This window comes from Oncorhynchus mykiss, chromosome 15 (genome assembly GCF_057628025.1).
Source record: "Oncorhynchus mykiss isolate SJ-2025 chromosome 15, ASM5762802v1, whole genome shotgun sequence".
In the NCBI taxonomy this organism is placed as follows: domain Eukaryota; kingdom Metazoa; phylum Chordata; class Actinopteri; order Salmoniformes; family Salmonidae; genus Oncorhynchus; species Oncorhynchus mykiss.
Window position 1 is genome coordinate 21,806,757 of NC_143036.1, and position 13,244 is coordinate 21,820,000.

The 13,244-nt window shown below is 47.3% G+C and overlaps 1 protein-coding gene across 50 annotated transcripts in view; it reads right to left on the minus strand.

Annotated features, from left to right (window-relative positions):
- LOC110489787 (uncharacterized) overlaps positions 1 to 13,244 on the minus strand; it is a 122,285-nt gene that overhangs the window by 43,611 nt on the left and 65,430 nt on the right. For 32 of the 50 annotated variants that reach the window (XM_090199600.1, XM_090199591.1, XM_090199590.1 and 29 more), the window contains one exon: positions 5,378 to 6,742. The exons of the other annotated variants lie outside the window; for them this stretch is intronic. In XM_090199600.1, coding sequence (XP_090055726.1) covers positions 5,378 to 6,742 — 1,365 coding nt within the window. The remainder of the gene's footprint in view (positions 1 to 5,377; positions 6,743 to 13,244) is intronic. 50 annotated transcript variants of the gene reach the window in all.

The window sequence follows — 13,244 nt, forward strand, 5'->3', positions numbered from 1 at the left end:
CCTTTCCTACCCTTTTCACAACATTCACATTTGTGCAACATTTCTACAACATTTTACACTCCATTTAATTCAAGTCTGCCATGTCTCTAGTAGTCTTCAAATCATAAACACCTTTTCGTGTAGCTTTCTGAAGCATTAGTAAGGCAATGTAAGCCCACAAGGATTTTCACTGTTCACACACATCGTCTCGTTCACATGAACAAACAACTGTCTGTCGCACTGTTCCCTTTAGATCAAAAAGACATCACCCAGACAGACCCCCCCCCCCCCCCCCCCCCACACACACACACACACAATCACTCTCAGAGGAACAGCAGAGGAATCAAATCCTTTAACTCTTTCCGCTCTGTACTTTGCAATGTTGCTGAGGGCCAGTGGACAGCAAAGCAGCTCTGCTGTGGATAGGTTTGTCTGTCCCCAAGGGGGCTGTGTCAGAAGATTTATTTACAGTGAGCTCCAAAAGTATTGGGACAGTGACACATTTTGTGTTGTTTTGGCTCCGTACCCCCAAGACATGCTACCTTCTCACCATTACAATAACAGGGAAGGTTGGCATTTTTTCTTGGGGGGGGGGGGGGCAATATTTATCGTTATTCACGATTCATTCCTGATTATCTGTAATGATGGTAGCATCCACATTAATGTAAAAGTGTTCAGAAACATATCCTATTCCTACAGAACCAAACACAGAGTACAGAACCAAAACATTTGTCACTGTGCCAATACTTCTGGAGCTCACTGTATAAATCCACATGCCCTGAGCCCACACCTGGGTGCTTCTGTCTCACCACATCAAGGGGACAGGACTGGTGGCAAAAATCGCGATCAACACTGTCACGGATGACTCCACGTTCAAATGCCCATCAGGGCTCATCTGTGAAGGAGACCGCGGTCTCAGATAAAAATCTTCTCCAATGAAAACATGGTACTTCGAAGAATAGCCACGCTCTCCCTATTATTGGTGGAGAAGAATGGAATGGAAGCGACACAGAAACCCCACACACCTTATAGGTCGGATGACTGGCTTCTTGATTGATGGTTATACGCAAGCGAATGACAGTGATGTGACGCAGCGTAACTGGAAATCAAATAGCACTTACAATGGAATTACAGCTGTTCTAGAGTGGCTGACGCAACAGAGAGCAGTGGATGGCACCAACCCGACCGTGGCACTGTTATAACGGGGTGGTTTCAAAGGAAAACCTGTTGCTGCCTTTACAACTAAGGAAATTAAGATACTAAGGCATTTAAAGCCAAACGGATGGAGTATTATATATATATTTTTTGAGAATCAGAACGTGTGTTACAGAATAGAGATCGTGGTATTGCTACACAACTATTCCGTATCGCCCTCGCCCCTCTGATCCAATGTGTTCTTCCCATCAGTGATAACAGAAGTGTCATGTTGCGGTCTGGCTTCCGGCATATTCTCATAGGGATACGACCGAGATAGAACAAAATCCATCCAAACCCCACTGGCTCGGACTGTAACACTCCTTTACAGAGATAGCCCCCACTACCTGATAATAATCCTTTTCTAAAACAGCACCCGTGGGAGTCCTGGCTTTCACAATGGTGAAATCACATAGGTTACCCCCTTCACGCCACAACCCATCAATTCACAGTACTGCTAATACACAGTACTGCTAATACACAGCACTGCTAATACACAGTACTGCTAATACACAGTACTGCTAATACTGTAGTCTTGTCCCTTCTGGGATCCCATCCGTCAACGGCCTATTAAAGAAATCCGCCCCCCAGGAACAGTGAAAAACACCATAGATAGAAATAGGTGGCTGGAATATTTATGAAGCTTCGTTGTTCTAGGCCGTGGCCCTAAAATAACACCAATGACTCGTTTTGTTGCTGTGTGCAGTCACAGTGACATGGGGACACTGTGGGGGCACATCGGTGGCACGTTGGCACCTCTGTTAAGGCGTTGTACTCCTCCCACTGACCCCCAAATGGCCAAGGGGTGTTGTCATTCACAGAGGCAAGTTAACAGTCTGACTGCCTCACCGCAAAAGGCCAGGAATGCTCAACTTATCTAAACCACACAAATCCCATCAATATTACATTGGGTCACAGGGGGGTTGTGAATGGTAGAGAGGCTTAGTGAGGGCAAGGATATGCCCCGTATTGGTTGGTCTATAAATACACCAACAGACCAGTAATGAGGGGGAGCAAGGCCAGACTAACTTTATCTAACACCACACACACACACCCCACCAAGACCAAGTCGACATGATAACACTCTGAAATGCTATCATATGTGTAGAGGAAATCCAATACTAGTTTGTGTTGAGCCCTTGGAGATATACTAAAATGCTGTTTAAAAAGAATCTTCACTGAAGCTGAGAGGTGCTTAATCTCTGGCCTGTGTCCAAATGAAAAGCACATGAATGACCCCTTGTCCCACAAACACACACAGATACTGAGTGGCAGTGGCTGAGCTGTCAAAGGATTTTGCCCTGAGCTAACGGTGCACTTTTCCACTCGTATGGGTAACAACAAGAATTGTCTACTGAACTTCACACACTGAAAAAAACATGAGAAACAGAACACACACACACACACACACACACACACACACACACACACACACACACACACACACACACACACACACACACACACACACACACACAGCTGTTGGGCTAATCTTGTCCTTCATCCCCAGGAAAGAGCATGCTGGGTGAAGGATGGGCTGGGACACAGCAGCCTTATCTCCTGTCTCCTACGAGGCCTAAATAGCACCCCCAGTGACACAGCTCCACCCCTTGAACACTGACAAAGAGAGCAAATTACAGAGGGGCAACAGAGGCAGCTGTGCCTCTCCCAAAACCCACCCACCCACACATCAGGCTATTCATCTCAAGGAACAGATTGCAACTGTTAAAAGCCATACACTTTTAGATGAACAATGGGCCCTGCTGCGATGGCTGACTCAAGGTGCCAGACCAAATAAAGCCATTTTTATACACTTCACTTTCTCTATCTATCGCCACAGGTGAATAACGGGCTCACGTCTCATTAGAACGAATCTTTGGCTGCACCGCACTGACGAGGAAGCCACGGACAGGAAGTGATGCGGGATGAAACGGTAAACTGTATCTACTCGTCCGCTTCTTCAATTAATCAGAGTGGTGCCTGCTGAGCTGCGCTTTAACGCTGCGTGTCAACATAGTCTATTTATATACTGGCATCTCGCCGGGGCGCTCATAAATAAACAAATACTTCACACGCTACTCGGCGGACTATTTCTCCAAAGTGAATCCGAGGGAGTTGGCGACTGTCATAACTCTTCATTACAGAGGAACCCAGATTGCCAAAGTGAATAAATATATAGAAATGTGTGTAGTTTGGGCATTGTGCGCTCACTTAAAGCTGCCCGATGGTGAAGGCGGCATCTAATTGGCTGTGGCAGCTGTATCTTGAGGGGCACATTCAGTACACATGGCTTAAAATAAAGCTGTGATAAAAAAAAAACTGACTGTGACGCTCGTTTACCACTTGCTCCTTTGAGCAACGACTGTGTTAAAGAGTCAGTCATCGTCCCCAGATGACTGCACTAGAACGGAAGAGGTGTGTATATCCCAGTATCTTTATTATGTAAGGGGGAAATGGGAGAAATACTGTGAAACAGCAGCGAGAGTAGAGAGTGTGCTGAATGTGGTCTCTTATTGTACAATACTCTTCTGGCTGCAGTGCATTCTGGGCGAGTTGCCTGGGAGGGAGGGGTTAGAGGGGGTTTGAGGCGCTCGCCCCTCTCAGCTCAGTGAGAGTCAAGGTGCCAGTGGGGTTCGCTCGGCCTGAACATGGCAGCTTATGTAGGCGACTCTACAGGGGGGTTCGGCTGACCTTCACTCAGCCCTCCTGGCCTTCGGAGAGAGCACACAGAGCACCAGGGGAGACCCAAGGGGTGCTAGCCAACATCTGGAGCTCTCAAACAAGTGTGCCCGTCTCCTAACACAACCTCTCTCTCAGTTCTGTTCTATATTCCACTCTCCTGTCCCAGTGTCCCCAGCTGCTTGGATTCAGCCCCAAGACACTTTTTGTTCAGCAACGTCTCACCCTGTCTCAAAGAGATTGCTTCACTGTGGTGCATTGCAACGCAAGACTTTCCCACAATTTATTTCCCACTAGGGATTAAGATGGGCAACCGGGATCCCGGGACTGTCCCAGGAACACTTCACATTTCCCCCCCCAAAAATGATGACAAGACCTGGGAAATTGCTAAATGTTTCCCCAATGTGGCACTGATGCAATTTCACAAAATACATAACGTGCGCAGCAGCAGATTAGCAAAAAATGTAATTGCACATTATCCAAACAGGTTGTTGCATGGAAGCCTTTAGAAGCCTCGAGAATATTTCCTTCACACAAAGTCGCCGTGCATTCAAAGCACACGCATTATTGACACGGACTGCACACGCGACCCGAATGAAGTTAATAAACCCTAGAGGAAACCTCTACAGTATAGCTTATAAAATAATGTGTGCCTCTTTGAGCTGTCATTGTGACTCTTTGGACAGTCACAAATTTGAACCCTGGCATAATGACCATATCTTGGTTCTAAACGCTTTAAATGGGAACTTCTGATTTTGCGATATTTCCTGGGCCTCTCAGGATTAATATGAATTATTCCCGTTATTGAAACTTGGTAGATTAGAAGGAAAATTTTGATCCCTATTTCCCACAATATATTCCCCAAAAAGATCAAGGAGATTTCTGACTCACCTGTTGGGGCGGCCGTCGTAGAGGCAGGACATGGAAAGAGAGAAGGAGACAATGAGAATCTGATTGGAGGGTACATTCATTCAGGCATGCTTTGGTTAGAGAGCGGTCATGCACTGCAGAGGTTTGGACAAAACATCCAGAGAACTGTTTAGAGGTTCCTCTCTGGAGGAAATGCTAGCTAAAGAGAAGAAGACAAGGAAACCAATGTTAATTCAACACAGAGGAGACAAAGACAAATCACGGAGGTCCAGTAGACACACACTAGACTGTTATCAGAGACACCTGGATACAGCAGGAAGGAAGAGAGGTCTAGTTATGAAACAAAGTGCCCGGGGAAACTGGTGACGCTGTGTGTGGTGGTTAGTAGCACACCATAGGGTTAATGAGAACACTCCAGCACTGCCCAGACGCAGCAGTGCCTTGTGGGTGAGAGGAAACCCCCCCCCCAAAAAGCCAAGCCCCTCGGACAGTGTATATTTTCGGGGAACCTGTATGTTAGTCAGTCAGGCTGTCTAGACTGGGCTATTGAGTCGGTCCCAGCCCAGTCTTGGCGCCACATGCCCATGCAAGGTACGGGGCTACTCCTCTAATCTTCCAATCCCCCTAGTGGAGAGCACATGCCACTGCAACAAACCTTCAGACATGGGGGCCACCACCACCAGGGGCTCCGTGAGTTCGGCAAAGCTGGGGAAGAAGGGCTTGGCAGCGGGGTTCAGACCAGACCCCGGGGAGGTGGGGCTTTTGGTGGAAGAGGAGGAGGGGGACTTCGTGGGTATATTCTGTGATGGGGATTTGCCCTCCCTGGGGTGATATTCGGGTATGGTTTTGGGGGAGCGGAGGGGGGCTGGGCTGGGTGTGTCGAAGGCTAGGCCAAGCGGTAGTGGGCGCCCTGGAGTGATGTCACTGAACTCAAAGGAGTCGTTGTTGAAGTTGGAGTCATTGATGAGCCAGGAGCTGTCGGAGGGGGAGAAAGGGGGAGCGGTCGCTGTGAGCTCACTGAACTTCTCCAATGGGGGCAGGCCACGATCTGGTTGGCGGGTGAGGCTTAAACTTAAGGCATTTTTCATATGGACATCGTGCATGGGGGTGTCATGATCAAACACCACCTTGACACCCGACTCATGAACTGGGGAATCTAGGGGAAAGGTTGTGGAGAAAGCCTCTTTGGCATTGCCCATGCTAGCGTTCTCTGTATCCATTAGCAGGTCTTGGTAGCTAGCAGTGAATGGGTCTCCTGGACATGAGGCCATAGGGAAGGTGTTCTTGGGCGAGAAGTCTCCCTGACTGGTGGGCATGGAGACAGGGGCGGTAGGCAGGAGCTCACAGCCCAAGGCCGGTGGAGGGGAGGTGGGAGCTGTGAGAGAGAGCAGGTCCTGGGTGAGAGATGGAGGGAAGAGGCCCCCGTAGAACTCCTCACTGGCAGGACTCAGCCCCTTGTTGGAGTAGGGGTTCTCCAGGGGCTGGGAATGGGTGATGGGGGGCACTAGTTGGTCTAACACCCCTTCAGGGAGGTCATTGGCAGAGGAGGCAGAAGAGGGCACGAAGGGCTCAGCTGTGACTCCCCACTCTTCTGGAAGCTTCTTCCTGCTCTTGCCCCTCTTTCCCCTGCCTCCACTTCTCCCTGGCTCTTCGCGCTCCCAGCCTCCATCCATCCTGTCCCTGTCCTTGCGGGGGGAGACTCTGTGGTGGCCCTCTGACAGGGGTGTGTTTTCAGCCTGAGCCTCCGGGTGGTCCCTGTTCTCTACCAGGTCGTACACATCATCCCGGGGCCTCCTTTTCTTCTTCTTCTTCTGCTGTTGTTTGCGGTCGTTTCCTTCGTTGCTTTCCCTCTCCTCCCCCACCGCCGAGGCCTCTCGGAGGGGCCAGCCAGAGTCAGGGCGGTCCTCGGGGCTGGCCGCCAGGTGGCTGGCATGGCGACTGATCACTGTGGAGACGCTTTGGGTGAATGGCAGGTCGGTGGGAATGCAAGCCTCGTCTGGCCAGCCATCGCCCAGGGCACCTCGTGTGTGAAGAGGGAAGAGAGTTTAAAGCATGCATACAGTCGCTCTCCCTCTCTCATCTAGACAAAAGCGTGAACTTCAAAGGGCTCACTTACTTTGAAAACAAAACCAAGTTCAACAATGCAGTCTAAGAAATGAGAGTAGTAACAGATATTTTGTACATCTTTACAGCTGTAGACGCTTATTGATGGTCCATTCAATATAACTGAACTTTGGTAGTGTACGAGCTGCAATTTCAAATTTTGCCACTGAACACTCAAAATGCAACATAGGTGTCAAATCACTCATGCATCCTCATTGGCCCGTTGCCTCAGTAACCCCTGTGTGAATGAATAGTCCCACTGAGGGACTGGTAATACTGTGGCTTTTTGGCTGCTGACTCCGTGCTACCCTAGTGACATGCTGGTGTACTGAATGACATTTTAGGAGGAGGAGAAAGCTGTGTTACCTTCGTAGTGAGTAGGTGATTGAACTCAGCAAATACAAACAAAAACACAGCAATTTGGTCAAGTATACAGAAACAGGCACAGACCACACAGTTTTATAGTACAGTATAGGCATTGAAATGTTTGTGTACAGAGTGCTCTGAACGGTGCAACATCAATTGCTGTGCACTCTGTGAAGGCTCTGGTTGTCCCGCTTCTGACACCTCATTTGAATAAGGCGCGACATGCCACATTTTCTGGCCTATCCAGACAAAGGATACATTTCGTCTGCCTGTGAATCCTGCAGCTCCACCTACAATACGACTAGCGATTGGAGCAAAAACAGTCATCTTGCTGTGGTGTTCTTATATGGATTCAGAGCTCTCAACATGAAACAATACCAAACGATTTGGTGCGTAAAGCTGAAGTTGTAACGAGTCGACAGGCATTTGAATGTCTCTGCGCCGCTCAGAGGACGCTGGGCTGAAAATGCTCTGTCGTCAGTTATATGAAACAGTGCCAATTTTCTACTGTCACGAAGTATAATGATTTTTATTTCACAGTGATAAACAAGGTAAAATATTATAGTAAGTCAATTAGCATTTGATTGTTACTATATTTAGAATATTTACTTTTGTTAAATAGGAAAGAAATCCTATAGGATTTTCTATATTTTCATATTTTTATGATACAGTGTCTGTACTGTGTACTTGAACTGGTGTCCTCAAAAGGGAATACAACTCAGCAATTTATGACTATTTTTAACAGAAAGGTAAAAAGCATTACTACAGTTGGTATTGTTTAGGGCCCTGTCATTGTAAATAATTACTTTTGGGTATTCTGCTTAGGTGGATACAACATTTTGACATTAGATTTAAGGTAAATCGTGTTGTGATTAATATGGACTGTTCAGTCTAGCTAATTAAATTGTAGAGCCCCACGCTGCCAAGCTGCACGGGTAAGCCGTGCCGGTTCTGAGGAGAGGAGGAATGGAAGGAGGGAGCAATGGAGGACGAAGGGTTTTACAGGAAGTGATTAGCCAGTAAGGCTGGGCCACTTTGCCCCAGTTGTCTCTCTGGCCTTTTGAATACTGAAACTCCAAATGGAGCATCTCTTTATCAAATTTTCATATTTTACATTAACCAAGCACCACATGACAGAAACGGACCTAGTATGTTAGAGCAGAGACGAGAGACAATGCAGGAGCACTTAGAGCCGCTCCCTCAATGCTCTGGGGAGCTGTTGAAGCTGTTCCTGTGATGAACAGCAACAGATTGTCTTGGTAGCCGTCGTGGTTCTCTCCAAGTACCGAACCAGGGCGTGGCACCGTATCCCCAGAGCCCACAGGTTGCAGGTCTCCAGGGGTGTGACTGACTCCATGACTAATGTAGCACGACGGTGCTGTTCGGCACATATAAGGTCACTGCAGCACGATGGTGCTGTTCGGCATGTATAAGGTCACTGCAGCACTTCTACTCCACCAGGTTCCCAGCCCTTATCCTCACAACTCTGTTCAGTGCAGACACGCTTAGCTAGCGTGCTATGCTAATGTTCACACATGGGGAAACATGAGACACTCAACATAACCCTGACTTAGTTGTCATACATAAATACCTCATGACTTTTGTAGCAGAGGACGTTTTGTTTGTTAATGATCGCGGCAGTTGTTATTCTTCCCATGAGTGTCTCTGACAAGAGATGGTTGGTGAGTCATAGCAGGTCACTTTCCCCCCCTTCACCAGCAGGGGAGTCTTCCAGGGGTAAACATGAACGCAAGATGCATTCAGATATTGTACTGATCAAATGAGTTTCCCCATATCGAGTTCTAAATGACTCATTCTCTACACAGACAAGCTCTGGAGTTTGGAGTCAATTCTCCACAGGCAGCGTTGTGAAGTTTATCTTTCAGCCTCAGGCTTCCAATCGGTCTGCAGCTTATAACTTATTCAGTACCAGACTGTGCTGCGTGCCTTTAGTCACACGCACACGCACACACACACACACACACACACACACACAGCTACATGCTATTCCTACACAAGCATACTAGTGGAACCACCTACTGCAGGGGTAGGCAACTAGCCTGTGGGCCGATCGGCGTGCCAGAACATAATTATAATAATATGCACACTACAAATTGCCCACAACTAAGACTAAAAAGAGATTGTATTTGAAAATAACAGTAATTTCATACATTGAGACATGATCACATCTCACATATATTTTTTAAATGTTTTATTTATTTGATTAATTCCCAAAACACTTGGGGGGGCAAAAAATACACTTGCGGGACAGTTTTGGCCCACGAGCCGCCTGTTGCCGACCCCTAACCTACTGTGTAGTAGCATAACACTGGGCCTCAGCTGTGCTATAGCCATGTGGCCCCTGGGATGTTATGGGAATGCTATGTGACAATAGCCACAACATGATGACATACAGTATTCTATACCATCTGAGGTCTAACGGAGTGCAGGGTATTCCCAGCAGGGGCTATACCCAGTGAGCGGAGGGAGGCAGACACAGCTCTAGGTCTAATGGAGTGCAGGGTATTCCCAGCAGGGGCTATACCCAGTGAGCGGAGGGAGGCAGACACAGCTCTAGGTCTAATGGAGTGCAGGGTATTCCCAGCAGGGGCTATACCCAGTGAGCGGAGGGAGGCAGACATAGCTCAGCTCTAGGTCTAATGGAGTGCAGGGTATTCCCAGCAGGGGCTATACCCAGTGAGCGGAGGGAGGCAGACACAGCTCTAGGTCTAATGGAGTGCAGGGTATTTCCAGCAGGGGCTATACCCAGTGAGCGGAGGGAGGCAGACACAGCTCTAGGTCTAATGGAATGCAGGGTATTCCCAGCAGGGGCTATACCCAGTGAGCGGAGGGAGGCAGACATAGCACAGCTCTAGGTCTAATGGAGTGCAGGGTATTCCCAGCAGGGGCTATACCCAGTGAGCGGAGGGAGGCAGACACAGCTCTAGGTCTAATGGAGTGCAGGGTATTCCCAGCAGGGGCTATACCCAGTGAGCGGAGAGAGGCAGACATAGCTCAGCTCTAGGTCTAATGGAGTGCAGGGTATTCCCAGCAGGGGCTATACCCAGTGAGCGGAGGGAGGCAGACACAGCTCTAGGTCTAATGGAGTGCAGGGTATTCCCAGCAGGGGCTATACCCAGTGAGCGGAGGGAGGCAGACACAGCTCTAGCTTTAGCCCCCCTCAGTGGACAAGAGAGGGCATTAGTACAAAAGTTATATAGGTGCCCCGTGTGAAGATTCTCTACACAGGAGCGGAGTTGGGGGTCGGATTGGGTGATGAGCCCCAAAGGGGGTCCCCTCGCTGCTCTAAGCCCATAATCCCTCAGCCAAAACCCAGACCTCATCAACTGAACTGGGCATGAGATATGGAGGAGGGGTAGGGGCTGGCTGCCACTGGGTATACTGGCAAGGGGAGGTGGCACTGGGATGACACTATGTGGAGGAGACAAGTGGGGTGAGGGGACGGGCTGGGGTTGACAGATGGCATTGGCATTTAAGGATTTGTGGCAACACTCAACTCTTGGGCGGTATACCGTATAGAGAGGTATTCTGAAATACCCACGGTATAATTTTCAATACTGTCAACACCCCCCCCCCCCCCACACCTTTTCCATTTTGTTACGTTACATACAGCCTTATTCTAAAAATGTATATATTTTTTTTAATACTCTTCCACAATACCCCATAATGACAACGGGTAAACAGGTTTTTTTTTATTTTTGAAAATGTATTAAAAATAGAAAACAGAAATGCCTTATTTACATAAGTATCCAGATTCTTTGCTACGAGACTCAAAATTGACCTCAGGTGCATCCTGTTTACATTGATCATCCTTGAGATGTTTCTACAACTTGGAGTCCACCTGTGGAAAGGCACACACCTGTCTATTTAAGGTCCCACAGTTGACAGTGCAAGTCAGAGCAAAAACCAAACCATGAGGTCAAAGGAATTGTTTGTTGAGCTCAGGGAAAGGATTGTGTTCTGGGGAATTTAAGGTCCCCAGGAGTTTGGAACCACCAAGACTCTAACTAGAGCTGGCCGCCCAGGCCAAACTGAGCAATCAGGGGAGAAGGGACTTGGTCAGGAAGGTGATCAAGAACCCGATGGTCACTCTGACAGAGCTCCAGAGTTCCTCTGTGGAGATGGGAGAAACTTCCAGAAGGACAACCATCTGTGCAGCACTCCACCGATCAGGCCTTTATGGTAGAGTGGCCAGACGGAAGCCACTCCTCAGTAAAATGCATATGACAGCCCACTTGGAGTTTACCAAAAGGCACCTAAAGGAGTCTCCAGACCATGAGAAACAAGATTCTCTGGTCTGATGAAACAAAGATTGAGCTCTTTGGCCTGAATGCCAAGCGTCATGTCTGGAGGAAACCAGGTACCACATATCACCTGCTCCAGAGCGCTCAGGACCTCAGATGGGCGAAAGTTCACCTTCAAACAGGACAACGACCCTAAGCACACAGCTGAGACAACACAGGAGTAGCTTTGGGACAAGTATCTGAATGTCCTTGAGAGGTCCAGCCAGAGCCCGGACTTGAACCCGATAAATCTCTGGAGAGAACTGTAAATAGCTGTGCAGTGAAGCTCCCTATCTAAGCGGACAGAGCTTGAGCGGATCTGCAGAGAAGAATTGGAGAAACTCCCCAAACACAGCTGTGCCAAGCTTAAAGCGTCATACCCAAGAAGACTCAAGGCTGTAATCGCTGCCACAAGTGTTTCAACAAAGTACTGAGTAAAGAGTCTGAATATTTATGTAAAGGTGATCTGTTTTTTAGTTGTAATACATTTGCAAACATTTCTAAAAAACTGTTTTTGTTTTGCTTGTATGCAGATTAATGAGGGGGAGAAAAACTATTAAATACATTTTAGAACAGGGCTGTGACGTAACAAAATGCAATGTATAGACATTTTTTTTGGGGGGGGGGGGGAAATAGTTGTTAAAGAAATACCTGCAGTGAACTTGTGGACTAGTTTAATAGATAAAGCAGATTGAATAATTTTTCGCCTGTTGCATTTTTTTCTCATTGTGAAGCAGTTCCCCAAAGTAGCTGATTGAGCCAGTTACATGGTATATTTTTTTATAAAGAGGGCAAGGAGCAAACAGGAGCTTTCGTGATGGGACAATCCAGTGTTGTGCAGCGCAAGGGAGGTGATCAAGTTATACTTTTAACTTTATTACTGTTTGCCAGCTAAATATATTTTAACTAAAAAGTTGAACTACCTAAGATGTGACAAATACATTCTCTCCAGCTCAGGGCTCCAGCTAAGTGGCAAGTTAGCAAGTGGTGATCAAGCTTCTTGGTTACAGCAGAGACCATCAATCCCCTCTTAGATCAAGATCCCTGCAGTCTAATATTTGTTTTGTGCATGCAGCAAACTTTTTTTTAGATAGTTGAACAACTTTCTGAGCTGGGGTGTCTATCCTTGCAATTTGTTTATGTTCACTTGCGTTTGTTACCATTTAGCTAGCGTCTGCTACGGTAATTCGCTAGTACTTTGTTAGAATTTTTTTTTTACCGTTTGGAAAGAAATAGTGCCCCCTTGTGTGCACTCACGGAAATACTGGAAACTGCCCAACCCTAACACCCTCTAGTGTGCACAATGGACTTCCACAAATGCCACACATACAAGCCAACACGAAGAGAGGCAGACCGACATACACATACAGTCGGACGTTTACATACACCTTAGCCAAATACATTTAAACTCAGTTTTTCACAATTCTTGACATTTAATCCTAGTAAAAATCCCTGTCTTAGGTCAGTTAGGATCACCACTTTATTTTAGAAATGTCAGAATAATAGTCGAGAGAATGATTTATTTCAGCTTTTATTTCTTTCATCACATTCCCAGTGGGTCAGAATATTACATACACTCAATTAGTATTTGGTAGCATTGCCTTTAAATTCTTTAACTTGGGTCAAACATTTCAAGTTGCCTTCCACAAGCTTCCCACAATAGGTTGGGTGAATTTTGGCCCATTCCTCCTGACAGAGCTGGTGTAACTGAGTCAGGTTTGAAGGCCTCCTTGCTCTCACACGCTATTT